Here is a 24,781-nt window from a genome sequence, read left to right on the forward strand (position 1 = left end):
GGCCAGAGGAGATGCCAGACTTCCAGTGAAGGGGCTGCTCTGTTGAGCCTGAGTGAGAGTCTGAGCTGGCAGGACCTTGGCCCCCCGCCCCCGGCCCCCAGGTGCATGCCGCCGCCGCTGTGAGCAGCAGGTCTCTCTGGCTGACTTCCCAGGCAGTGCCCGAGCACCTGGGAGCTGGGCTCCAGTGGGAAAGGCAAAGGGCACCTTTTAGGGAAACTGGTCCTTGGACATCCATGCTGTCCCCCATCCCATCTGGGCCAGGTCCCCAGCAGGGGGGTGATCTCAGCAAATGGTCGTTTGTGTCATCAGGCAGCCTTAACCACAAGACCCAGCCCCAACTGGAGCATTTGTATGCGTCCTGGCATTCGCTGGAAGAGGATTTGACTTCGTTGCCCGCCTCCTTGCTAAGCTCTTTCAAGGCGTTAATCCCTTAGCTGGCCCCGGAGCGTTGGGGGCACCTTAAAGAGACAGCTGTGCTGCCCACCAGCACCCAGGACGGCTGCGTGAGGTGGCTCTGGCCTCAGAGGCGCTTCTCTGAGCCCTTCCTCCAGAGCTCGCCATCCAGGCCCTGTGGCCGCTGGGGCCTGACCCTGGGAGATAGAGCTGTGTGGACACTGGGCTGGGGCAGCAATTTGCTGTGAAGGTGGGGCAGCCTTGTGGAGCCGAGCACAGCTGAGCAGCCCATGGAGGCATGGGTACACCTGACCTGGGGTCACCCTCTGGACACCCGCACCCCCGCCTCTGCCCTGGGTGGAAGGGCCTCCATAGTTACGGCTCCTAGGCTCTGCCTCCCCCCTTCCTGCACCCCAGCACCAGAAGCCCTGGAGGAGGAACCCAGCCCTGAAAGGACAGTCCCCTGGGCAGTCCTGATGGGAAAACAAGCTCATCACGTCCGTAGGCCAGGGGCTAAGCGTGTGCCGGGAGCTGAGCTGTGAACAGGGCCCCGGCTGGGTCTGTGTGCCAGAGGGCTGCGTGCTCCAGCCCGGGAGGACGTTTCCGCAGCAAGCCCCATGTCTCTGCATTCCCACAGGGAAGCGTCCTGTGGGGCTCAGCCCCTCGGCTTCTCTCCACCATTTCTGAACAGTGAGGGTGGGAGTCCTGGGAGTGGTCCAGCCATCTGGGAACTGCCTCCATCCTGGCACCGCCTCCTCCAGGCGCCCAGAGGGTCCAGGCTTGGGCTGCACCCCCGGTGGAGAGGCAGGGCTCTGGGCCCTTGCTGGGGCCTGGGATGCTGGTTTGGGCCTCAGGGTGGGCACCCAACACTCCCAGTCCCAAGGGCTCCAAGAGGGGCAGCAGAGCGCAGAGGACTCCCCCGATCCCGGGGTGAAGGCCAAACATCAGAGAAATGGTGCTGGACGAGGTCAGGCCGGGAAGTGCCTGGTAATCTACATGGTACCCTCCGCAGGCGTGGCCGCGCTCCTGAGGGCGTTGTTATCATTCCCGTATCACATCATTACTTCATCACCTGAAGGAGAGAGACCTGGGCTGGTGGGGAAGGTGGCGGAAGGGCGGGACTTCCTAGGGGCAGGTCAGGCAACTCAGCCCTGGGCCAGAGTGAGGTGGACCGTCCTGGGGCCCCTTTCCCAGGCCAGGAGCACCCCCAGCCCACCCACCCCATCCAGTGAAGGAGGCCTGTGCTCCTGTGACCCACTCGGGGCCCAGGCACACGCCTCACCCCTCAGGGTCTCAGCTCAGAATAAGGGTCCCTGTGAGCTCTGCTGACTCAGGTTTGAGCCACATGATCCAGAGGCCAGGGTGGCACCTTGAGGCTGCAGACTGAACTATCAGCAGGCCTGCAGGCAGCCCTTGGGCACAGGAACTGGGGCAGAGGGGAGGTTGCCTTTCTGTCTCCTCTGGAAGCCAGTGAGTTTCAGAGCAAGAGCTAGAACCCAGGGGTTCTGGTCTCTGCCTCTCCCTTCAAGGACCTGGGATGGAGGCCCTCCCGCCACCCTGCCGAGGCCCCAGCCCTCTTCCTGGCACATCTGCCCTACTAGAAAGCCTCCTCCTTGAGAAGCTGCCTCCTTCCCAGAAGGTTTTTAAACTTCACCTTGCGACACAATCCCCCAGAGGGTTCGAGAAGCACAGATTGCGGGCCCACCCCAGAGCTCGCGAGTGTGTCGGTCTGGGGCAGGGCTGACAGTTCCCAGCTGATCACCCTGTTGCTGCCGGTGCAGGGACCTCACCCCAGCCCCACCCCAGCTGGGGAGCGGAGCCGGGCCTCTTCCCCATGGGAGAGCCCCATTCCATCTTTAGGGCACCCCCACTCTGTCTCCCTGTGGGACTCGGTGTGCAGAACCCTTAGTGGGGGGCAGGGAGGCCATAAGTAGGTCAACGTTGTGATTTTGATTTCTTGTTTCTTTTTCCATCTCGTTTGCCATGGGAAGACATCAGGAGGGAAGAGAGGACCTGGCAGATGTTTACTGTGTTTTGTTTTTTTCCAAGGTGGGATCTAAGAAATAGAGAAGTGGAGCTCTAGAGCTGTGGAAGGGGGAAAAATGTGGTCTTACGGGAAAAGTTTACGGACCATTTTTAACAGCTCTGCTCTAACGTGTGTTAGGTATGACATAGGAACATCAGAATATCACAGTACGAGTTCTCCTGATGTTAGCATTTAATAATAGCGCCTTTCGGATCGATGGTTACAGAACACTTGTCCATCAACCTTACTGGATTGACAAGGAAAGTTTATTAGGGTGATGTTTAGTTACTGAATTTGCTTTTACATGGTTTTTTCCTACCTCCGTGTGAGGCTAGCAGCTGCCTGATCTGTAGGATACAGTGTATCTCTGCGTCCTGGTATCTTAGTCCATAACCGTAACCAGCTGCAAGAACAGAAACAAGCTGCTGACATTGAAAAAATAAAACCAAAGGAAACAAAGAGGGCCATTCTCTTTTCTGGAACCAGGAATTCACAGAGCAGCGCAGATGGGAAGGGCCACAAAGTTGCTGTCAAGGCCCCCAGCTCAACACCAGGAGTGTCCTCTAATCGGCCTCCCGTAGCGCTCTCGCTGTGGGAAGCTCCTGCCCTCTCCGTGGTGTCACTTTTAGTGACCTTGCAGGCCACGGAGAGCAGAAGGCACCCGCCCTCCCTCCCCACCAGCTCTGTTTGTTGGGGCAGCAGGACAATTTCAAAACAACAAAGCCCTTCTCCCTCTTGTTGCCAACACCCAGGCTCAGAGCAGGCTTCAGGGGAACCTGGGCAGGGGGTGGGTTCCCAGCTGCACCCTGGGTCCTGCAGGGTCCCTGCATCTGGGCTGTTTGAAAGCGTCTTTCCAACCCAAGCCCTACTTGTGCTCCTTGTTTGAAAGCCCAGGGCAGTCACTGCCATGTCCTTCCCTTTCTGCCTTTGAGTAAAAAGTTCCTTCCTTCCGGGTCAGCTCAGCTCCAGCCCCCAGGCCCTTCAGGCCCAGCCAAGGGACGGGGGCCTGTACATCCACCCGGCAGGAGACACGTGCAGAGGCGACCGGAGCTCACAGAGAAGGCGCCGACTTCCTCCTCCTGTCACATGTCCAGGCTCTTCCGAGGCAGGGTCGGGTCTCTCTATGTCATTTCAAAGTCCCATTGTTCGGCCTCGCCTCTGGCTCAGGGCTCAGAACATTGTGCTGTGCACTGTTGCTCCCTGGACAACAAAGCCTTTCTCTTGTGAGCCATTTAGAAATCCTATTGTGGGAACAAAGGTCAGGTAGCAACAGAGGACTGTTCGGTCTAAACATTCTATTCCTCACTCTAAAAACCGATTCCATAATCCAAAGTGTTCAAAGTTTTAGGAGAACCTTCAAGGAAACAAAATAGATTCCCTTGCTTGTTTCCCCGTCTGGGTCAGTCTCTACAGGAAGATGCGGGATCTCGGAGCCCAGGGCCTGGTTGAGGCCGGATCGGGGCCTGCCCCCTGCGGGAAGGGACAGGAGGGCTGGGTGGGTCCTGGGGGCCCCTGTGTCACATTTCTCTCCCTGGGCAGAGCCTCAGGGCTGGTGGAGGCGTCATGCCCACAGGTGTCTCCTGCTGCCCATGACCTTCTCGCATGTCAAGTTAGGGGGTCTCCCTCTCTGGCTTCCTCCCACCCGAGGCCAGTCTCGCAATCCCAGCTGCTCCCCAGGTGTCCGGAACCACCCAGAAGATGAAGGTGGACCTGGAGCAGCACGTGGCCCGGCTCAGCGAGATCTTTGCTGCCCGGGGAGATTATATCCAGACCCTGAAATTCATACAGCAGATGGCGGGCAACATCCTTGTCCAGCTGTCAGGGCTGCCCGCGTGGAGGGAAGTCACGGTGCGGCTGACCGAGCTGGCTGAGCAGACTGGCTACGTGGAGCACTACAGGTGAGGCGCCAATGTGGGGCGAGGGAGGGGCCTTGGGCTGCACTGGCATCCTTCATCCAAGCCTGCATCTTAGGGCCCACGCAGGGAAGTGCCACCAGAAGTCTTTATTAAGCCCTTAACTTAAGTCAGAGCTCAACATGAAAGCTTGTGGGGCCCTCATGGTGGGCATGTAGAACAGCCTCCTTAAATAGGCAGTTACCGAGGCCCAGAGAGGGGCAGCAAGGTGCCAGGATCCCCGTGCTGGAGGCTGGACCTGACCTCGGGCTCCTCTGGAACCAGTGTTCTCTGTGGCTGGTGCTGGGTGAAGTGCAAGTGGTTCACAGGGGCCCCCTGCCTGCTAGGGTTTATGAGGCAGGACTGCCCGCACCTACAGACTCGGCCACAGGAGTGCAGGGGGTCAGGCAGACAGCAGCCTGTTTGTGTGCACAGAGCCTCCCCTGATGGCAGCTTCTCAGCAAGCCTGGAGATGCCGCCAGCCCACTTATGTAGCGCCTGGGTGATGGGGGCACCAAGGGGCACCACCCCTACCCTTGATGTACTCAGGTGTACAGACTCATACCTACATCATCTAAGCTTTGGAGCTCCATTTATGTTTCCTCTGCCTCCCATTCCCCAAACCCCATCCCAGGTGTGGACACTGGCCAGCCGGCCAGGGCCCACTGCCTTCCTCCCTGGGCAGGGTCTAGTGAAGGTCACTCTGGGGAGAGCCAAGGAGGGAGGCAGCAGCCTCTGCTTTGCGTGGCTTCCTGCCAAAGGGCAACGCCTACTCATGAAGTGCGCCCAGGGCCCAGGGCCCAGCACCAGGAGGCACAAGGGCGCGCTGAGTGAGCGAGCCCTGAAGAACAAGTATGAGCCCTTTGGAAACCTCCCACCACGTCCACCAATTCGTCGGCCCCTCTTCAAGCTGTTCGCAAATATAGGAGCCTTGCACGAATTAGTCTGGCTTTCCGGATTCATTTCCCCTTTATGAGAAAGCTCACCCCAGGCTGAAATAACACTGACCCGGAGAAAATGCCCCTGACAGTCCCTGTCCAGGGCTCTCCTTCCCCAGGGTGGGAGACGGCAGGGCCCTGAGCAGAGAAGCTTCAGGAGTTCCGGGTCCTGGATAGCGCTCCCCGGCCCTCCCATCCCCAGCCCATCAGCCCCTGCATTCCCAGCATCCAACTTCCCTCTAGATTTTTTTTTTCTCACATGCAAAAGTGCCTTTCTCCCAAGCAACAGAAAGAAACTGCCAACTCTAAGGGCTGGCTGTGACCTGTGACCCAAGACAGTGTCATCTGATTAATCCTGTGACATGAGGGCCTTTCATTGCCTGAGCCTTTGAAATCTTATTGTCCCTGGGGGCAGGGCAGGTAGAAAGCAAGTGCCCATCCTGACCCTGGTATTCTCTCTGAGCAGACCTAGTGTAGGACCATGCATGTTAGTAACATGCACGCTTAGGAAGGAACCTGGTATGTGCATTTTGTTAATGACAATGATGAAATAAGTTTATTTATATATGAAAAGGAGTTTATCTGAAAGGTGAATTCATTAAAAATGGGGAAGGGTGGTGACAGCTGCACAGCAGCTATTTGAATGTGGGTGATCGAGGGGCCCCTCTGCCCTGTCCCCACTTGTTTAGATAGAGGCAGAAAAGGTCTAGTCCAAGGTGAGCGCCCTTGGCTCCTAAAAGCCGCTGTGTTCTGTCCCTTCCCCTCATCTTCTGCTGTTTGCTTGCTCCGTCTTGCACCTCTGCAGCCCTGGAACAGAGGCTTTACAACTCGGGCTACCCAGCCTTAGGGGCTGGGGGTCCTCTTTGCTTTCCAGATGGTTCCAGAGCATAGCCATCCAGCTAAGCAAGTATTTCTTAGCACTTTTATACGAGGCGGTTCCCACGGTTCCTTCCAGCTCTGACCCTGGTTCTAAGAAAATTGGCCCTTTGGTGGCCTTGTCTTAGTGGGGGATAGGCTCTGTACTTTCCCAAGAGCCCCCAACTCCATTCCTGGGAACCCCAGACACCCCTCCCTATGCAAGGAGTTGCTCTGTACCGGGAGTTGAGGGTTTTAATGAGGGGGAAAGACTCACTTGGCTGCCTGGTGGCCTCCGGCATGCTCCCTGACCCTGGGAGCCTCTGTCATTTTCTCCTGCCCCACCTTGCCCCCTACCCACACTCCGAACTCCTTCTGACTCTCTTTACAGCGTTAGTGAAGTAGAAAACCATTGCTGGTGGGGAGGGGGCCAACCAACTTGTTTGGCTCTTCCATCAAGAGAAATAATAATGATCAAAAAACTTCCCTCTCTTGGGACTCGGGAGAAATCCCTTCCCTCTGCCCCTTGCCTCCCCTGTCCACCAGCCCTCTGCTGCTCAGGCTTGTCCCGGGGCAGGGCAAGCGGAAGTGGCCGCTAGGTGAAGTGGACACTGAGCTGTGAGGACCTCTCCTGGATCCTATTTGGAAGGGAAAGGAATGAGGGGGCTTTACGTGGGGCCACCCTGGACCTCAGGCACTCCAGATTCTTCAGCCTGGGCTTTGGAGAAGCAGGAAAGCAGGGACTTTGAAGTCTCCCCCTCCCCCTTGCCTTATTATCCTTAGCATTGAGCGAACACTTAATCCTCACCCAGCCCTGGGAGGTGAAGCTTCCAGCTGCTTGTTCAGGTTTGGAAGCCAAGGCCTAGAGGGGTGAGGGACTTGCCAAGATACCCCAGCTGGTGTGCAGTCGCCTCTCCCCTCAGTTCAGCCTTGGAGGCGGCAAGGCCCAGGGAGTGAGGGGTGCCCGGGGATGTCCTGACCTGGGGCTCCCTGGTGATCTGGGATAGAGCCCACTCGTCCAGACCTCCCTGGCGCTACGCTTAGTGCCTGCTCCAAATGTTGGTTGAAATGAAAAAAGATCATCTGGTGGCGGGTCCCAGGCAGCCCCTGGAGAGCCTGTCCTCTGTATCTGACTTCGTCCTGTCCAAGGCAGGGGACGGGCCCTCGTTGAGTTTGCTTGGCTGCTGGCTCTGGCAGCTTGTTAGAGTGGAGGCTCAGGCAGGCCTGCGGGCTGCCATTCAGGCACCAGGTGGGGTCCCCTGACCATCCCCCCTCCACCCAGGTGGCTTTCCTACCTCCTGCTCTTCATCCTGGACCTGGTCATCTGCTTCATTGCCTGCCTGGGGCTGGCCAAACACTCCAGGTGTCTCCTGGCCTTGTGAGTATCCCTGTCCGGGGGCCTGGGACAAAAAGCCCGGCTGTTACTGGGGTGACTGCACCGCCATCAGAGAGAGACGAGGGCCTGACTCGGCCTGGCCCTGCCTTCCGACCCTTCCTCAGCTCCCAGCCCAAGGGAGGTAACAGCCCCAACTCACTGTCTGGGCACCAAGCAAGAACTAGGCTTTCCTCCAAGTGTCCCCGCCCTCCCTGGGCCTGACTCTGTTGAGCAGGTAAAGAAATACAGCCCAGGCACTAGAGCCTCTTGCCGTCCCTCAGCAACCCCTCTCCTTCACTCCCATGTCACTGCTGTGTCACTCTGGCCCGGAGACCTATGCCCCAGGCAGTGGGTTCCATATCCCCCTCCCGTATCCACATCCGATGGTCGGGCAGGGCCAAAGGCTGCCTTCAGGGCCACTGCAGCCATCTCGGGGCCAGGGAGGGCAGGGTCATGGCTGGGAGGAGGGACACTGAGTTTGGTGGGGTGGCAGCCATCCTGGTGTGCCCGCCTGCCAGCCGTGGCCCGGATCCCACCAATGTGCCTCTCCCAGGATGCTGTGCTGTGGGGTGCCGGCCCTGCTCCTCAGCTGGACGTCCCTGGCTGCTGACGCAGCTGCAGCAGTGGTGAGTGGGGGGCTGGGGTGTGGAGGTGGTGGGGCGTGTGACCACGACCATCTGTCTGGTGGTCCCTCAGTGTGTCCGATCCAGCACCCTCAGGGCAGGGCCAGCTTCCGGCCTCTCTCCCCTAACCTAGCATCCCGGAATCTCAGAACAGAGGGGGGCTTAGATCGTCCGCACCAGCCCCTCACCCTTCAGATGGGCACACAGGCACAGAGAAAGGAAGAGGCCTGCTCACAATCATGAGGCACTCAGGGGCAGAGCCCAGATAAGATGCCTGATGCTTGGTCCCTTTCCTATACCCCACTGACTCCTCCCCAGCCACTCCTTGTAAGGACCTGTGTGGGTGGCCAGGTGACTTCCCTCTGGGTGTGAAGAACTAACCAGGTCCGTGGGGGCGGGCAGGGTATGAGCCTCAGGCTGGGGAAGCGTCCAGCTTCAGAAGCACATTCCTGGGCCAGCTTCCCCAGGCACTGGGAGCTTGGAATGTGGTGTTCAGCTTGCCCTGTCCCCCTGCCTCACACTCACACACACAACCTGAAACACAATGGTATATGTTTCTGGATGTGGTGCCTCAAAATGTTTAAAAGCACACACACACGAGGTGGGAGGAGCATTCTGTAGAGGTATGTTTCATCTTCAGTAGACCTAAGCTGCGTGCATGAGTCACTCATTCATTCGTTTGTTCAGATGACTTTTTGGCTGTGTGGCACTCAGGAGTGCCAGGTGCCTCGGGATGCAAAAACCAGGAGGACATGTTTGCTCGTGATAGAGTCACAGCCTGCAGAAGAAGGACTTGCAGGCGGGTCGCTGCCACCCTGTGTTAGCAGATACAGCGGAGGTGCATGCTGGGTGCGGGAGGGTGGGTAAGGGGGTAGGACTTACCAAGGGGGTTCAGGAACCCCTGCCTTATTCAAGGGCTGCCAGCTAACCCCATGACCCACATCTGTTCTGCCCTAGCTCTCTGGGAACAAAAGAATGGGGGCTCCTGCTGGAAGGTGTCCCAAGCTCGCCTGGCCTGTGACTTGGTGGCTGGCGAGGAGCTCTGGCCCTGGGCAATTTGCCTCCGGGATGTGCTGGGCTCGTGGCAGCTTTCCGCAGAGTGTCTCTGGAGGAGAGAGGAGGTGGTGCGGCCTGTTTTGCGCCCCCTTTACCATGCACTTTGGGGAGGTGCAGGGAGAACTGGACAGGCATGTGCCTACGTCTCAAGGGCTGGGTCCCCTCCAGACACAGGGGAGGAAGAGCAGGATAGGAGGGCCGAGGTCAAGCTCAAAAGTGTCCTGATGTCATCAGAAGCTGGGTGGGCTGTACATAGTCCAGAGAGTGGCTGCTGGCCAGGGCCACATGCACAGCCGCCTGGCAGACAGCCCCTCCCACTGGGACAAGTGTAAGCACAAGATGCTTGCACGTGGCAAGCTTTCCCCGGGCCCTCTTGTCCCTGGGCACCCTCTGCCTTCTGGAAGCAGCAGTGGCCTCCAGCTTGCCACCATGAGCTGCCCTGTGGCAGACAGCTCCCTCCCTGAGGGGCTTCTCCCCACCAGGCTTCCCTGTTCAAGGAAACCAGAGGCGATTTAGTCTCCCAGCTGGGTGCTCTGGAATGCCAGGGAGCTGGAGAGAAAGGCGTTTTCCTGATCCTGATCCTCCTCCAGGCGGGCCGTGTGAGGGAGATGGTGTGGAGCTGAACGGGCCTTTGACGAGGCTGCACGCTCTGCTGCATTTTAATGGGAAGCGGGGTGAGGGGGACGCTGGCCACCCTCAAAGGCTATTGTGGGGAGTTTCTGTGGGGCTTTGCTGCTCCTGCTCTGAGGACTGGTGTGTTGTTTTTGAGAGCTGTGGGACTGACACTGCACCCCCCGCCTGTCCCGCAGAAAGGACCCCTGGGAGGAGGGGGCACTGCCGGGAGAACTACTCCACTACTCCACGTCTGGGGGGTCAGGCCAGAGCTGACAAAAGGGCCCAAGAAGGAGGGAGAAAGCAGATTCGGGAGGGGGGAAGAGGGCCTTCCGGGCACTGCTGCAGAGCTCCTGCCACGCAGGGAGGGCTCTGGGAGGTCCGCGCCAGCAGGGCCCGGCTGCCTCACTGAGCCCGCCCCAGGGAGGTCGGGGAGCAGCAGCGAGGCCTCTGGGACCCCCACCCGGGTCCACATTCCCTGCCCCCTTCCCAGAGGTGGGCCCTCGGGGGAGTCACGGAAGTTCTTCAGGCCTCAGGCTCTTCATGTGTAGAGTGGGGACATGAATGGTGCTTGCCTCACAGGGCTGCTTGTTAGCCCACGGAGGCACATAGCGAATGTCCAGTAAGCAGCTCACCGCACACTTAGCCATAGTATGTGAAGGTCAGGCGGACCCCTTTAGACCGTCACCTCCGCACTCAGGAGCTGCCTGCAGGCCCAGCCACTAGCCAGGCTGGGCCCTGGGTGGCTTCTCCTCCTGCCCCAACTGTGCTCAGTGCCCCCCACCCCACCCCCACCCCCACTGAGTGAATGATGCCTACACACGCACTGTAGAGGCCTTGTCTTCATTGACAGCAAAGGTGAATCCCCATGAAAGGGTCTGGGGGTGCGGGGAGGGGGCCGTGGGAGGCCGCATCCCTGGTGGAGCCTCTCTGACAGGGCCCCCTGTGCCCCCCTCAACCCCCCACCCCTGTCACTGTTTGGATCCCAAACTTCCTGACGGTGACCCAGACCAAGATGGCAGCCTTGCTGGTTTTTTTCCCAAAGCCTCCCCACCCCCAGCTCTGGCCTGGCTCCCTAGTCTCTGCCACTACAGCGATGGAGGAGGGGGTGCACCCCCCGGGCCTGCCGATGCTGCAGCTCTGATTTATGGTAGTAATCCAGTCTGGTTGGTGATGTTTGTTAGGGATTTGTGTACAGAGCAATTCTCCCAGGGTCCTGAGCGCGTGGCTATGTGTGGGCACGTGTGCATGTTCAGATGTGGCTCTTTGGAAGCTCTAGAGGGGCATTTTACTTCCCAACCCCACCCATACACACGTGTTCTAGACTGTAAGTGCCACAGTACAACTCGCCACTGTATCATGGCATCTCGTAGATACTCAGTAAATATTTATCAATGCAGTGAATGAATGAGTGATCCTCCAGGGTGGGTCCTAAAGGAGGACAGGGCATGGTAGTTCAGGGCCATGGGGAGGGGCCCCCTGCTTGGGGGGCATGCACTGTGCCAGGGGCACCCCTAGGAACAGGCTGGGAGACCAGAGCCCACCCCGGCTGCTCTGAAAGTTCCCCACTGGCACCTCCGGCTGGACCTGCGGAGGGCCTGGCTAAGATGGCATCCTTGCTGTCACATCTCCCACGGCCCAGCCTGCTCCCTCTCAGCCCCATAGGCCCTTGATGGCCACCTAGCCAGGCCCTGCTGTGGGGTCCAGGTCCCCCAGGTCATCAGTGGTAGAGCCTGGAGCCCATACCCTCTGACTCCCAGCCCCCCACTCTTCCTGTTTGCCATCTCACTGTGAGCAGGACCCCCACACAAAGGCTCAAAGATGGATTCAACACCAACATAATTCTTTAGAAAGAGGGTCTGGGAGGGGCTTCATAGATTGACACCCCCAGAGTATATGGGACTGGATAACAGCAAGACAGAAAATAAAGCAGAGATGGACACATGAGGCCACAGAACAAATAACTCCACACACCCTGCAGCTCCCCCTGGGCCCAGGTTCAGCTGTCCCCGCAGTCCATCCCAGAGGAGGCATGGGAAGCAAGAGTAAGAGGGCCAGCACATAGCACCTACTCTGCCAGGTACTTGTCTGAGCACCGTACTCAGATTCTTTCACAGGTGAACAGCGTTTTTCTCTCCATGTTATAGGTGAGGCAGCTGAGACAGAATAAGTCACCTGCCCAGAGTTACAGAGCTAGGAAGGGGCAGAGCCGGGGTTCCAGCCCAGGAAGGCTGGCTCCTGGCTGTGCTTGCCCACCAGGACTGAGCCGAGAAGTCCGCGTGAGTGGAGCCGAGGGCGCCTGGCCCTTCCTTGGGCCCTGGTGTCCTGACCTTCCCCCACCCCGCCCGTCTTTCCCTGGCTCAGGGCACCAGTGACTTCTGCGTGGCTCCAGACACCTTCATCCTGAACGTCACACAGGGCCAGGTCCACACAGGTAACAGCTCTCGGGCCTCCGTGGTCCATGCCATTCTGGATGCTCAGGCCAGGCCCACAGCCAGCCAGTCTGTGCCTCTACTTACGTCTTTTCAGCCTTGCAGTCTCCCAGTCCCCCTACACACCCACACTTCAGGTCCAGATGGACCTCCGGGCCCTTTCTTAGAACCTGCCTTCTTTGGGAGCTCGGGGACTAGCTTGGCCACCGAGGATGGATGGGACCTGGTCATTTGTGAGCTCCTGCCTGATGCCATTGTCTTTGCCCTACAGAGGTGACCCGTTACTACCTGTACTGCACTCAGAGTGGGAACAGCCCCTTCCAGCAGGTATGCCCACCCAACCCAGGGGAGCCTGCCCATAGCGCCCTCCATCCTCTCACTCCCTCTGGACCCCAGCCCCAGCACTGACCCGTAGGGTGGAGGTGGCTTCACCATGAGGCCGATGCCACAGGTCCAAGGACCACACTTTGAGTAGCAAAGAGCAAGAGGACTACAGCTCCCAAGAAGCCTGAGGGAGAAAGGAAGGCTTCCTGCAAAGCAGGGCCATGATCGGGGATGGGACCACAGCAGTGGCTGGCAGGAAGGCTGCAGGAGGCAGGCCCTCGGAGCTGAGAGGTGCCTGGGAGGTGGAGGCTCACGGGAGGTGGGCTCTCTCCCGGCGCAGGCACTGACCATCTTCCAGCGCTCGCTGACCACCATGCAGATCCAGGTTGCAGGCCTGCTGCAGTTTGCTGTGGCCCTCTTCCCCACGGCAGAGGTAAGGCACACTTCCTGTGGGAGCCGTGCTGGGAGACAGACGGGGAGCCCAGGGGACCCTGACAGCCCTTCCCCCGCCTCGCCCCCACCTGAGCCCCAGGCTGTGGAGGGTGTTCACTCCCCCAGGAGTCTAGCCTCTTTGACTTTAAAGGCCACTTGGCCGCACTGCTGTTTGTGGTTTAGCCACAGGCTCTCCCCTCTGCTCATTCTCAGCCTCTGTCCATCTGCATCTTTGTCTCTTTCTGCTTCAGAAAGATCTGCTCGGAATCCAGCTCCTGTTGAACTCCTCAGAGTCCAGCCTCCACCAGCTGACAGCCATGTTGGATTGCCGAGGGCTGCACAAGGTGCTGGGTGGCCCTGGGGGCGAGTGGAGGGCCAGGGGGCACCCCTGCAGGCCACATTTTGCCAGAAAGAATCCCCTAGAGGCTGGAAGAGTGATTGCCTGAGTTCCCTTCAGGCCCCAGAATGGGGCAGAAACTAGACAACAGGAAGTTGGAAGAGGAACCTGGCTTCTTGATTCTCACAGTAGCTGAGACAGGGAGACCGTGAAAAGTACCAGGGGGCAGGGCCAGGAAGAGTGGGTCAGGCTAACTAGAACGTTGGGAGACACTGACCCCCATGAGGAACGGAGGCTGTTCCTCTTTGTCCAGACTCCCGGCCATCTGGTCAACCCATCCATCTCCCTGGGATGCAAGCAGATGCCCACTCTCATTGCCTGGGTCACCCCTCCAGGACCTCAGAATATCAGATGGACACGAATGCAGGGGACACTCTGGGAGTATGTGAGCCCCCTGTTCCCAAGCAGTCAGCCAGTGTATATTGACAGCTTTCACATCCCAGGCGGATTTAAAGCAAATAGTCGTCGTAATGATCATGGCTATCACTGATTCAGCACTTGGTTCAGTGTTCAACCTTGTTCTGTGCACTCTGTATCCAATACGTCATTTAGTCCTCACAGTTATACTGTGAAATACATGTGATTTCATGGAAAATTGTAAAGATAAGGAAACTGTGTGTGTGTGTGTGTGTGTGTGTTTATAGGTAGGTAGGTAGATACACATGTATTTACATACACAAATGTAAATATCTAAATATCTGTGTATCTATAAAGTAGCTTACTGAAGATTCCAGAGCTGTCAAGTGAAAGGCTTGAGTTCAGGACCCTGGCAGTCTGACTTCAGAGCTGAGAACATGGGAGTCACCCTTGTGCCCCCCATCCTTCCCCTCCACGTGCAATACCTCAGCAAGTGCTAGCAACCAGACTCTCAACTCCATGCTGAGTACATCCACTTCTCTCTCCCTCCATAACTTCCACCATGATCCAAGTACTATCCTCCCCTGGGGGCAGGTAGGACCTGCTAACTGGTCCCCCACTTTCTCTTGCTCCCTTACCACCCATGACCTTTCACACACAGCAGCCAGAGCAGTCTTTTTAAAAATGAGTTGGACCACATCCTTTCCATTCCCAAAACCTCCAATGTCTTCCCATCACCTTAAGAAAAAATGCAAAATTCTTGCCTGCCCTGAAAGGCCCAGGATGGTCTGGTGCCATCCCACCGCATCTCCTGCTGGCCTAGTGTTCTTTCCTGAGCACGCCAAGCTTATCCCCTCTGCCTCGCCTGCTCTGGGCATACTCTGCTCCTTCTTGTCGTCCTGGCCTCAGATTAAACACTCCTGTCTCCTCGCTTCCCCTGCCTGCCTACAACTGCATCGGTCGTATTCAGAGCCAGCCCTCCCATGCCTAGCACACAACAGGGTTCAGCAAATGCTCATAGCATGAACCCAAGAAGCCCCATGTGTGGGCTCCAGAGCATGGGCCCTTAATGGCTGTATAAGATGCCTGGGATGGGGGAAGGGAGAAGCTCCTGTGTCCAGCCTGGAGCAGAGGGGCTTCCAGAGAAGAGCTCCGACCCCAGGCTGTGCCCCCACTTCCCTTCCAACTGCGTGTCCCTCCTCTTCCTCCAGGACTACCTGGACGCCCTCACTGGCATCTGCTACGATGGCATTGAGGGCTTACTCTACCTCGGCCTCTTCTCCCTCCTGGCCACCCTGGCCTTCTCCACCATGATCTGTGTGGGGCCACAGGCCTGGAAGCACTTTACCACCAGGTGGGTGCCCAGGGATAGGTGGGCTCCTGTGGGAGCAGGTGGGGGCTCTGCTCTGTGGCTGACCAGACAGCTGAGAACCTGGGGCAGAACTAGGCAGCAGGGGCCCCAGACATTCAGCCCCAACAGGCTGGCTGGATTTCTGCAGAAACATCCCTGAGAGTCTAGACAGAACCACCCAAAAGGAGGTTCCAGGCTGAAGATGATGACACTATCTTGCCACCACCTGGCACCCCTTTTTTGTCCTCTCTTCCTCCACAGGACTGTGTGGCCTGAGTTGTTGATGAAAGCTTTTGGTGCCAGGAAGCATACCCCCAGAATGCCACAAGGACAGATTGTAGCACTGTTATCAGGGCACCTACAGTCTCACTGAGGAGATAGAGATGAGGTGGTATTTCAGCACCTTAAGGGTAGATCAGACAAGAGGAAGCAGAGTTGGGGGGTGTCAGTGTGCACAGGGTCACCATGGAGGGCTGCCTGGAGGAGGTGGGTGTGAAGTTGGGAATGGGTGGAGTGATCTGCATGAGGCAGGGCTGTCGAAACGTTTTAGAGGAATCTCAGAATCTCAAGGAGACGTGTGACAGAGAGAGAGCTCTGGGAGTAAAGATTTGGAAGCAGGCCAGGACTCCACCGCCTCAGAGCCTCCCGCGCCCCTCACCACTGGCCATATCCTACGTGTTGTTCTAGGGACAGGGATTACGATGACATCGACGATGAGGACCCCTTCAACCCCCAGGCCCGGCGCATCGCTGCCCACAACCCGCCTCGGGGGCAGCTTCGCAGCTTCTGCAGCTACAGCAGTGGCCTGGGCAGCCAGACCAGCCTGCAGCCCCCGGCCCAGACCGTCTCCAATGCCCCCGTCTCGGAGTACATGTACGGCAGCCTTCCTGGGGCCTTGCTCCCGCCTCCCCAGCTCCTGGCTGGGGCAGCGCCTCCCCTCCTAGCCCTCGGGGAGTGGGGTGTGCAGATAGCACGTGGGGTCCAGAAGCCAGGCAGGGAAGAAGGCATCAAAGGCAAGCCGTGTGCCCCCCACTGCAGCCATGGGCTGCCTGGCGGGAAGGCCCCCCAGGGAGCATCTACTCAGCCCTGCACATCCAGATGAGTCCGGGCTGTGCTGCCCCGGCGCCCCCTCTACTGCTTCTCCCCTGGGCCACCCGGAGTGCTGCTTCCCGAATCTTCTTGCCCACACTCCGCCCCATCTGTGGTCCATTTCCATTTGCCCACTCCCATATGGACACCCAGGGGACCCACCCACAGAAATCTGAGTGCATCCCCCCCGCCCCACCAATGCCTTTCCTTCCTGAGCTCTCCTCTTGGCCCCGCAGGAACCAGGCCGTGCTCTTCGGTGGGAACCCGCGCTATGAGAACGTGCCACTCATCGGAAGAGGCTCCCCTCCCCCCACGGTAACTGGGCTCCAGAGGGAGGCAAAGTCATGGCTATGGCCCCTGCTAGGGAAATCATTAAAGATAAGATCTCCTGCCAACCCAGTGAATTAGCTCCATAAAGGTAGAAAAAGTGAAACAGTTTTATTATCGAATAACCTTTAAACCAGCCTGCCGTGCACATCGCAGGCAATTCACTGAAGCGATTGCAAAGACAGAAAGCTCACCCGTAGAGCCAGACAGATACACCCCATGGCACAGCTGCCCTCAAGATATACGGCACCTGTCCTCAGGCAAGAGGGCTCCACAGCACCGTTTGTCATTAGCTCATCCTAAATCCACTGGGTAATCGGGGTGGCTGTCAGTGTTCGCTAATTGCCCTGGAGACGGGGACTGTCTTCCTTGATGCTTACATTGCAAACAGATGCTCCCAGAACCTTAAGAAAACGTTGCTGGATTGTAAAGCAAGAGCCTTATTTAGCCTTTAAAAAGGTTTACAGGCATACCTCGTTTTATTGCGCTTCGCAGATATTGTGTCTTTGGCAAACGGAAGGTTTGAGGCGACTGTGCGTTGAGTAAGTCTATCCACCACTTTTCCAACAGCTTTGCTGTCTTCATGCCTCTGTCACATTTTGGTAATTCTCACAGTATTTCAAACTTTTTCATTATTATTGTATTATGATTATCAGTGACCAGGGATTTTTTTATGGAAGTACAGTTGACATACAATATTATGGAAGCTTCAGGTGTACGCAGTAACTATTTGACCGTTATATACATTACAAAATGCTTACCACAATAGGGGGCGTTGCCATTTGTCAGTATGGTCAGTGATCTTCGATGTTACTGTTGTCATTGTTTGGGGTATCATGAACGGCTCCCATATAATTAACTTAATTGATAAATGTGTGTCCTGACTGCTCCACCAGCTGGGTGTTCCCCCTTATCTCTCTCCTTCTCCCTCCTTCTCCCTACTCCCTGAGACACAGTAATATTGAAGTCAGGCCAATTAACAATGCTACAATGGCCTCTAAGTATTCGAGTGAGAGGAAGAGCCGCCCGTCTCTCACTTTAAATCAAAAGCTAGAGGTGGTTAAGCTGAGTGAGGAGGGCATGTTGTAAGCCCGGAGAGGCTGAAAGCTAGGCCTTGGGCCAAACAATCGTGAATGCAAAGGAACGGTTCTTGAAGGAAACGAAAAATGCTCCTCCAGTGAATATGTGAATGAAAAGAAAGGGAAACAGCGTTATTGCTGATGTGGAGAAAGTTTTTGTGGTCTGGATAGAAGATCGAACCAGCCACAACCTTCCAATAAGCCAAAGCCTAATCCAGAGCAAGGCCTTAACTTTCTTCAATGCTGGGAGGGCTGAGAGGTAAGGGAGCTGCAAAGAAAAGTCAGAAGCTAGCAGAGGTTGGTTCATGAGGTTTAAGGGCAGAAGCGTCTCCGTAACAGAAAAGTGCAGGTGAAGCAGCAGGTGCTGATGGAGCAGCCGCAGCAAATTATCCAGAAGATCCAGCTGAGATAATGAACCATGGCAGCTACGCTAACCAAAAGATTGTCAATGTAGACGAAACAGCCTTATGCTGGAAGACGGTGTCATCTAGGACTTTCATAGCTAGAGAGGAGAAGTCAGTGCTGCTTCAAGGCTTCAGAGGACAGGCTGACTCTCTTGTTGGGGCTAATGCAGCTGGTGACTTAAGTTGAAGCCAGGGCTCATTTACCATTCATTGCCCAGGGCCCTTAAGAATTATGCTGAATCTACTCTGCCTGTGCTCTAGGTATGGAAAAACAAAGCCTGGGTGACAACACATCTGTTTGCAACATGGTTTATTGAATATTTTAAGCCCACTATTGAGACCTGTTCAGTAAAAAAGATTAATTTCAAAATATGACTGCTCATTGACAATGCACCTGGTCACCCAAGAGCTCTGGTGGAGGGGGACTAGGAGATGTTGTCCTCATGCCTGCCAGCACAGTGTCCATTCTGCCCAGGGAGCGAGCAGTCATTTTGACTTTCAAGTCTTATTATTTAAGGAGTACATGTGATAAGGCTGTAGCTGCCACAGTGATTCCACTGATGGATCTGGGCAGAGTAAATAAAAAACCTGGAAAGGATTCACCATTCTAGATGCATTAAAAACACTCATGATTCATGAGGAAGGAGTCGAAATATCAACATTGACAGGAGTTCAGAAGAAGCTGATTCCAGCCCTCATCGATGACTTCAAGGGCTTCAAGACTTCAGTGGAGGAAGTCACTGTAGATGTGGTGGAAACAGCTAGAGAGCTAGAACTGGAAGTGGAGCCTGAAGATGTGGCTGAACCGCTGCCACCTCATGGGAAAACTTCAGTGGGTGAGGAGTCGCTTCTTACGGATGAGCAAAGAAAGTGGTTTTTTGAGATGGAAGCTACTTCTGGTGACGATGCTGTAAAGACTGTTGAAATGACAACAAAGGATTTAGACTATTGCGTAAGGCTGGTCGAGAAAGCAGTGGCAGGGCTTGAGAGGGCGGACTCCAGCACCTGGCTTCTGGAAGTGTGTGATCTACGTGAGAAAGCAGCTTGTAGTAAGTGCCATACAGGACTTTGGGACCTGGAGGCAGGAACTGTTCCTGCTGCTCGATGGGATCTGAGCAGGTCCGAGACAATACATGGCATTCAAACCAGACCTGAGAGCAGGGCTTCTCAACCAGCGGTGATTTCACACCGCACCCCCCAGGGGACATTTGGCTGAGTCTGCAGGCAGTTTTGATTGTCACAACTGGGAGTGGAGCTGCTGGCGTCTAGTGAGTGGAGGCCAGGGATGCTGCTAAGCCTCCTACAGCACAGGACAGCCACCCGCCCCCTCAAAGAGCCATCCGGCCCCAAACGTCCATCTTTCCCTGACATGATCTCACCTTGGTTTTGCCCACAGCGCCTCACCTGCTGCCCTTTTATAAACAGCGCTAGACTCGTGCCTCACTCTCACTTTCGGGGTTCCTCAGGAAGGGTGAGGGGGCTGGCCAAAGCCTGCATTCAGAGGCAGCACGTTTTAAATCCCAACCAGGCTTCCTTCTCTAACCAGAAGCCTCCTGGGTTCCCTCTCTTCCCACCAGCTGCTATAGGCTCAAGAATGCAGATTGCCTTTAATATTAGTCTGAGCACAACATAATTAGAGGAAATCTGTTGCTGTGAAAAAACAATTACTCGATGCCCTGTGATGCCAAATACAAATAATTTTCAGATTACCTTCTGTTTTGAAAAAGTCAGGCCACTCTCCCTGCCATGAGCAGAATCAAGAACTGACCTTTTTCACAAGGCTTAAGGTCAGAGCACACCCGCCTCGCTAGAATTAAGACGTGCCCAGAAACTCTGATTGCTTTGCAGACTTGGCTCCCCTGCCCCACCGAGCTCTACCTGCCCCAGGGAAGACCCTCACCCCCTGCCATGGGAGGGGCCTAAAGGGACCACTTTGCCGCTGAGGGTGTGGGCCCCCACCCTAACAGCACTGGTGGCCGCTCCGCACCCTGCCCTGTGCCTGCTCTAAATATTCACCAGTACTCGGCGAGGCTGACGATGGACCACTCCGTCCCTCTGCCAGCTCCATCTCTGGCACACATGCGGCTTTCACCACAGTGGGTGATGCTAAGCAAGGCGATTCGAATGTACAGCCTATTCCCTTGACTAGAAATGTGTCTTCCCCAGGCTCTGCCTTCCAGGAGTGCCGCCTGTCCTCCCGGGCCCCTTGTCCTAGGCTTGATGGGCAAAAATGACCCGGGCAATTGTTAAAAAGACCAACACCGGACTTCACTGTGGAGACTCGCTGAAACAGAATCTCCAGGGAAGATGCTTGGGAAGTTCAAGTGTAACAGGCAGCTCGGTGGTCCTTATAGCACATGAGGTTGGGAAATGCTGCTTCAGGGAGGAGGCTCTTGCCCTTGAGCATGGATCAGAATCCCCTGGAGGGCCTGTTAACAACACAGGCTACTGGCTGTCACCCCCACTGCGCCCTACACACCCCCATTTCTGATTCAGAAAATCTGGGCTGCGCCCTGGGATTTGCCTTTCTAACGTACTCCCAGATACGGCTGAAGCTGCCCGTCGGGAGGGCCCCTGGGAGAACCTCTGCCCCAACACAGGCTTCCTCAGCCTCCACGGGGTGACGGTGTGCCGCAGGGTGTTGGCTTGCAGCCCCGGCCTCCGCCCACTGGGTCCCAGCAGTGCTTTCCACTCCTTAGCCCCCGGTGGTGATGACCGAAGATGCCTCCAGACACGGCCAAATGTCCCTGGGGGTGCAAAATTGCCCTGGCTTGAGAACCCCTGGGTTAAAGAACCTTGGCTCAGGCTCGGACACACCCACAACCAGCTGGCAGCGTTTGTTCCCTCCCCAGTGGCCTGGGACACTCAGGGTCCTGCTGAGCCTTGCTACTCGGAGTCAACAGACCAGCAGCCCCTGGAGCTTGTTAGAAATGCAGAATCACAGGTCCCACGAGGCAGGGTGTGATCCCGTGAGAAGCCCCGTCTCGGCTGCGGAGCAGCGGCTGGCAGCTGCAGAGCACCTACTGTCAGGTCGTCGCATGTCCAACCTGGCTCCATTTGGAAGAGCTGTTTGAAAAAATGCTGGTGGTACTTTAAGATGCCTCATTTTATGTTATGTGCATCTCACCTCAATTTTTAAAAACATTGCTGGGTGTGACCTGGCTATCAGGTCTTTCTAGGCTCCGCAAGTGTTTCTTATGCCCAGCCAAGCTGTGTTAGGGGTCTGGCTGCTTTGTAGCATTTCATCCTTTCCATACAAGTGCTGAGTGCTCGTAAATCCATTTTGCAAGTGAGGAAACTGAGGCTTGGAGATGTTGGAGACAAGGTTATGAAACGAGTAAAATGCACAGCTTGGGTTCAAATCTGGGTCTCGGAGTCTATGGGCCTATGCCCTTGGCCTGCTCACTGGGCAGGCTCCTAAGTGCACTTGTGCGCCCTGACGCCGTCCTGTGTGTTGGTGGTGTGCACTCGAGTGGATGTGGCAGCCACGGCACAGGGAGGATGGCCGGGCTGTGCGTGCACCTTGCATTTGAGGCTGGAAGCACATTTCCTGGTGGCTCCAGGGCTGGAAGCGTTGCCGGCTGTGACGCCTGCCCAAGCCACTGCAGTCTCCCCCCACTCCCCACGATACCTGTGCTTAAAACTTGGAGCCTGGCCGCGGTAGCTGGCCCAGCTCTCATTCCCCAAGTTCCTGGCCCTGTGCTAGTACAGTGTCCAGCTTAACTGGTGACGTGGTGTGACCCCGCTCTGACTGTCCCCTCTTCTCTCTCCCACAGTACTCCCCCAGCATGAGGGCCACCTACCTGTCCGTGGCGGATGAGCACCTGAGGCACTATGGGAATGAGTTTCCAGCCTAACACACCTTCAGGGTTCCGGTCACCTCAATCTGTTTGGTTTTTAATTACTGCAAATACAAGCCCCGTTTCTTTAATAGAAACCAAAGGCCTCTGGAGACTGCGTGCAGGGCCGTGAGATTGGCAGGCAGAGGAGTGGCCGAGATTCAGGGAGAATCAGCCTGGGGTTGGTGCGGTTCCCGACCAAAGGCCCAGGCGGACAGGAGACTCATGACGTGGGCCAGCCTCTCCCTCTTCTGGCCTCCTCTCCACACCAGAAATGCCCCCCAGGTGGTTGGCCATCACTAAATGGGAGCCTGATTCAGCTCACCCCTACATTCCACCCTCGCCAGGTGGGAGGTGGCAGTGAGGAGGGGCCGGGTCAGGCGCCACCATCCTGGTGTATGTTCTCCAGGTCCCCATTGCCAGGACTGTGCCTCCTGTTAGCATGGCCAGAAGCCCAGTGACCTCTCTCTCTCAGTCACTCTCTCCTCCTGGCTGCACAGATGGGCAGCATGTCCCTGCAGGTCAAGGTGGAAGGGCTGAGAGGAAGATGCTTTTAAGGGAAGCGATGTCACTGATCCCCAGCTGGGCACAGAGGGAAGGCGGCAAAGAGCTCTGCAGCAGGTGACTGGGGGCTGCAGAGCAGGGGGACCGCAAGCTCATGCCTTCCACGGTGGGCTTCCACGGTGGGACCCCATGGGAATGTGGGTGACAGCCTGCCATGTTCTGCCTTTCTGCCACCCTCCGTTGCCTCAGCTCCACTGCAGAATCGGTACTGTGAGTTTGTTCACCACACAAAGGAGAAGTCTCAGGTATTAGCAGACACTTTGAAAGCAACTTTAAACTCCTTTTTTTCCCAATGTTTTAAATATTTTGATTATGCAAAGAATTAAAACTCCTAGAACATCCAGGTCTTACAATAGATTGGGGGCTTATCCCTTCCACCTGGTTTGCAAACCATTGCTTTAGCAAATTTTGCTAGCACCCAGCCAGTTCTTTAAGATCTATGGGGGGGGGGGGGGTTTAAACAAAATAAAGATCAGTGAGACATCCTGTCTCAAGCTGCTCTTTGACGGGGATATGGGTTCATCCCACTCAGGGAGGGAGGCCCTTTTAGACAGGAAAGAACTAAGAGAAAACTGAGCCGAGTGCCCTGGTCCAGGGACTGCCCAAGTCAACTGTCCCCTCCCTTTATCTTTAGATAAGTTTGTTATAAAAAGTTTTAGCAAAGTGGGACAATTGTGTCTTGACCTGAAGTCAGGCCTCCTCTCCACCTCGCTACACCCTGTGCCCACCTGTGATCCTAGGCCCCCAAGCTGTACCTGGAAGGTGAAAAGAGTATTGACCAGGAGGAAATAATGACCTACCATCCTACCCACTGAGGGTCCAGGATGAGGGTATTTGGTGCTTCCAACCTCCTGCCAACTCAGAGTGTGCAATACTGATGACCCCACAGCCTTGCACACCAAAGCCAGGGACACGGGGTGGTATGGCTTGGGACAAAGACTCCATTTCCGTTTTGGAAGCGCCACCTTCTTGTCAAAACACTGACAGCAGAGTGGCTCTCAGACCCCAGCCGAGCCTCCAGGACAGAATGGGGCCCACTGGGCAGCCAGGGCTCTCACCTGCATTAACCTATACATACCATGTACCGCAAGCACACCTATGGCCAAGCCGCATACAGAGAGGAACTCTGCAATGTCAAGATGTTGCTTCTTAATGTGTCATTGGTGACTAGAGAGTTGTTTTTAATGCATGTAAACTAAAGTAGAATCCCTTGGGTTCCTGAAGGAGCCAGGTGGGCACACCTCTGTGCCCTTGCCTGGGGAGAAATAAACCACTTGTACTAAAACGTGCATTCAGTCTGTAACTTCCTCCACTGTGGGAATAGCTGGGGTACTGACCAACCCCTTCCAGCTGGGTGAGGGCTTCAAAGCAGATTTCAGTGCGAGTATTGAAATATGGGGCTGTTGAATGTCATGGTTCCTCTAGTTACTCTTCAGGACCAAGGGCAGACCTTGTTTTTGCCCTAGTCTTTCTCCAAAGTTCCCCCAAAGATCATTGCCCTTAATGTTGCTAATAATAAATAGCATTTATTGAACACCTGCATGTACCAGGGACCTCCCCAGGTGTTTACATTAATTGTTAATCAAACCTCACAACACAGGTCATTCTTTTTGCAGATAAGCCAGCAGAGGTGCAGAGGGGATAAGGACTCCGAGCGAGTGTCTAACCCAGAACCGAAGCCAGGCCCCTTTGCAATGCTAGGGGTTGGGCCAGTGGTCACTCAGCAGGCCACCTCCCCGGCTTTGCAGTGAGTCCCAGCTGCACTTGCTTCCTAAACTCTGTACCTCCATGGGTGCCTCCCCCGGCAGGCAGGGGCTCCCAAGTCACACTGCATTCTTCATGCATTCTTTGCAGTATCTCATTTGTCTGTGAACCACGGAGCCAGCTGGGATGGCTGGTAGGAAATACTCCAGCTGTCCGCCCATGGCCCTAAGCTACTGTTTACTCTTCTGTGCAGCACCTGTGCTTTTCACAGGTGTTTGACAGCATTTCATGGAACTCCCTGAAGGGAGCAGCATATGCATCCTTTGGGAGCACTTGAGACGAGATGCAGAGTGCCCCGTGCAGCGCAACATGCCAGGCTCAGACTGTGCATCCCTCAGAGCTGAGCATCAGAACCCGGGTGTCCCTGAAATGGAAATACTCCCCCACCCCATCCTGCAGGATAAGCTCCTTTCTTATCTCAGGAGACCAAGAGCGGAAGAGAAACTCTTCTAGAACCACTCTTGATTTTTTTTAAGGTAACTGCAGCTCAATACCCAAAGGAGATTTCGCTTTGGAAGCTTTCATTGTCTCCAATCTGCAGTGAGCCCTGAGCTGGGGCAGGCCCTGCAGGAGGGAGGGAGAGGACCACGGGGGAGGGCACAAGCTCAGGGGGAATTTGGATCACCATGTGTCACCCCCTTTCCTATCTCAG

At 56.0% G+C, this 24,781-nt stretch overlaps 1 protein-coding gene across 2 annotated transcripts in view; it reads left to right on the forward strand.

The window, feature by feature from the left end:
• TTYH2 (tweety family member 2) overlaps positions 1 to 23,654 on the forward strand; it is a 36,789-nt gene extending 13,135 nt beyond the window's left edge. Inside the window, exons 4-15 of one of the 2 annotated variants that reach the window (XM_036900059.2) lie at positions 4,097 to 4,317; positions 7,387 to 7,482; positions 8,033 to 8,105; positions 12,135 to 12,204; positions 12,474 to 12,529; positions 12,867 to 12,959; positions 13,210 to 13,302; positions 14,924 to 15,066; positions 15,751 to 15,936; positions 16,389 to 16,467; positions 16,975 to 17,021; positions 21,739 to 23,654. In XM_036900059.2, coding sequence (XP_036755954.2) covers positions 4,097 to 4,317; positions 7,387 to 7,482; positions 8,033 to 8,105; positions 12,135 to 12,204; positions 12,474 to 12,529; positions 12,867 to 12,959; positions 13,210 to 13,302; positions 14,924 to 15,066; positions 15,751 to 15,936; positions 16,389 to 16,467; positions 16,975 to 17,021; positions 21,739 to 21,754 — 1,173 coding nt within the window. In that variant the 3' untranslated portion in view covers positions 21,755 to 23,654. The remainder of the gene's footprint in view (positions 1 to 4,096; positions 4,318 to 7,386; positions 7,483 to 8,032; positions 8,106 to 12,134; positions 12,205 to 12,473; positions 12,530 to 12,866; positions 12,960 to 13,209; positions 13,303 to 14,923; positions 15,067 to 15,750; positions 15,937 to 16,388; positions 16,468 to 16,974; positions 17,022 to 21,738) is intronic. The other variant, XM_036900058.2, reaches the window with a different exon arrangement.
• The last annotated feature ends 1,127 nt before the right edge of the window (positions 23,655 to 24,781 follow it).

Source organism: Manis pentadactyla, chromosome 4 (assembly GCF_030020395.1).
Source record: "Manis pentadactyla isolate mManPen7 chromosome 4, mManPen7.hap1, whole genome shotgun sequence".
NCBI lineage: Eukaryota > Metazoa > Chordata > Mammalia > Pholidota > Manidae > Manis > Manis pentadactyla.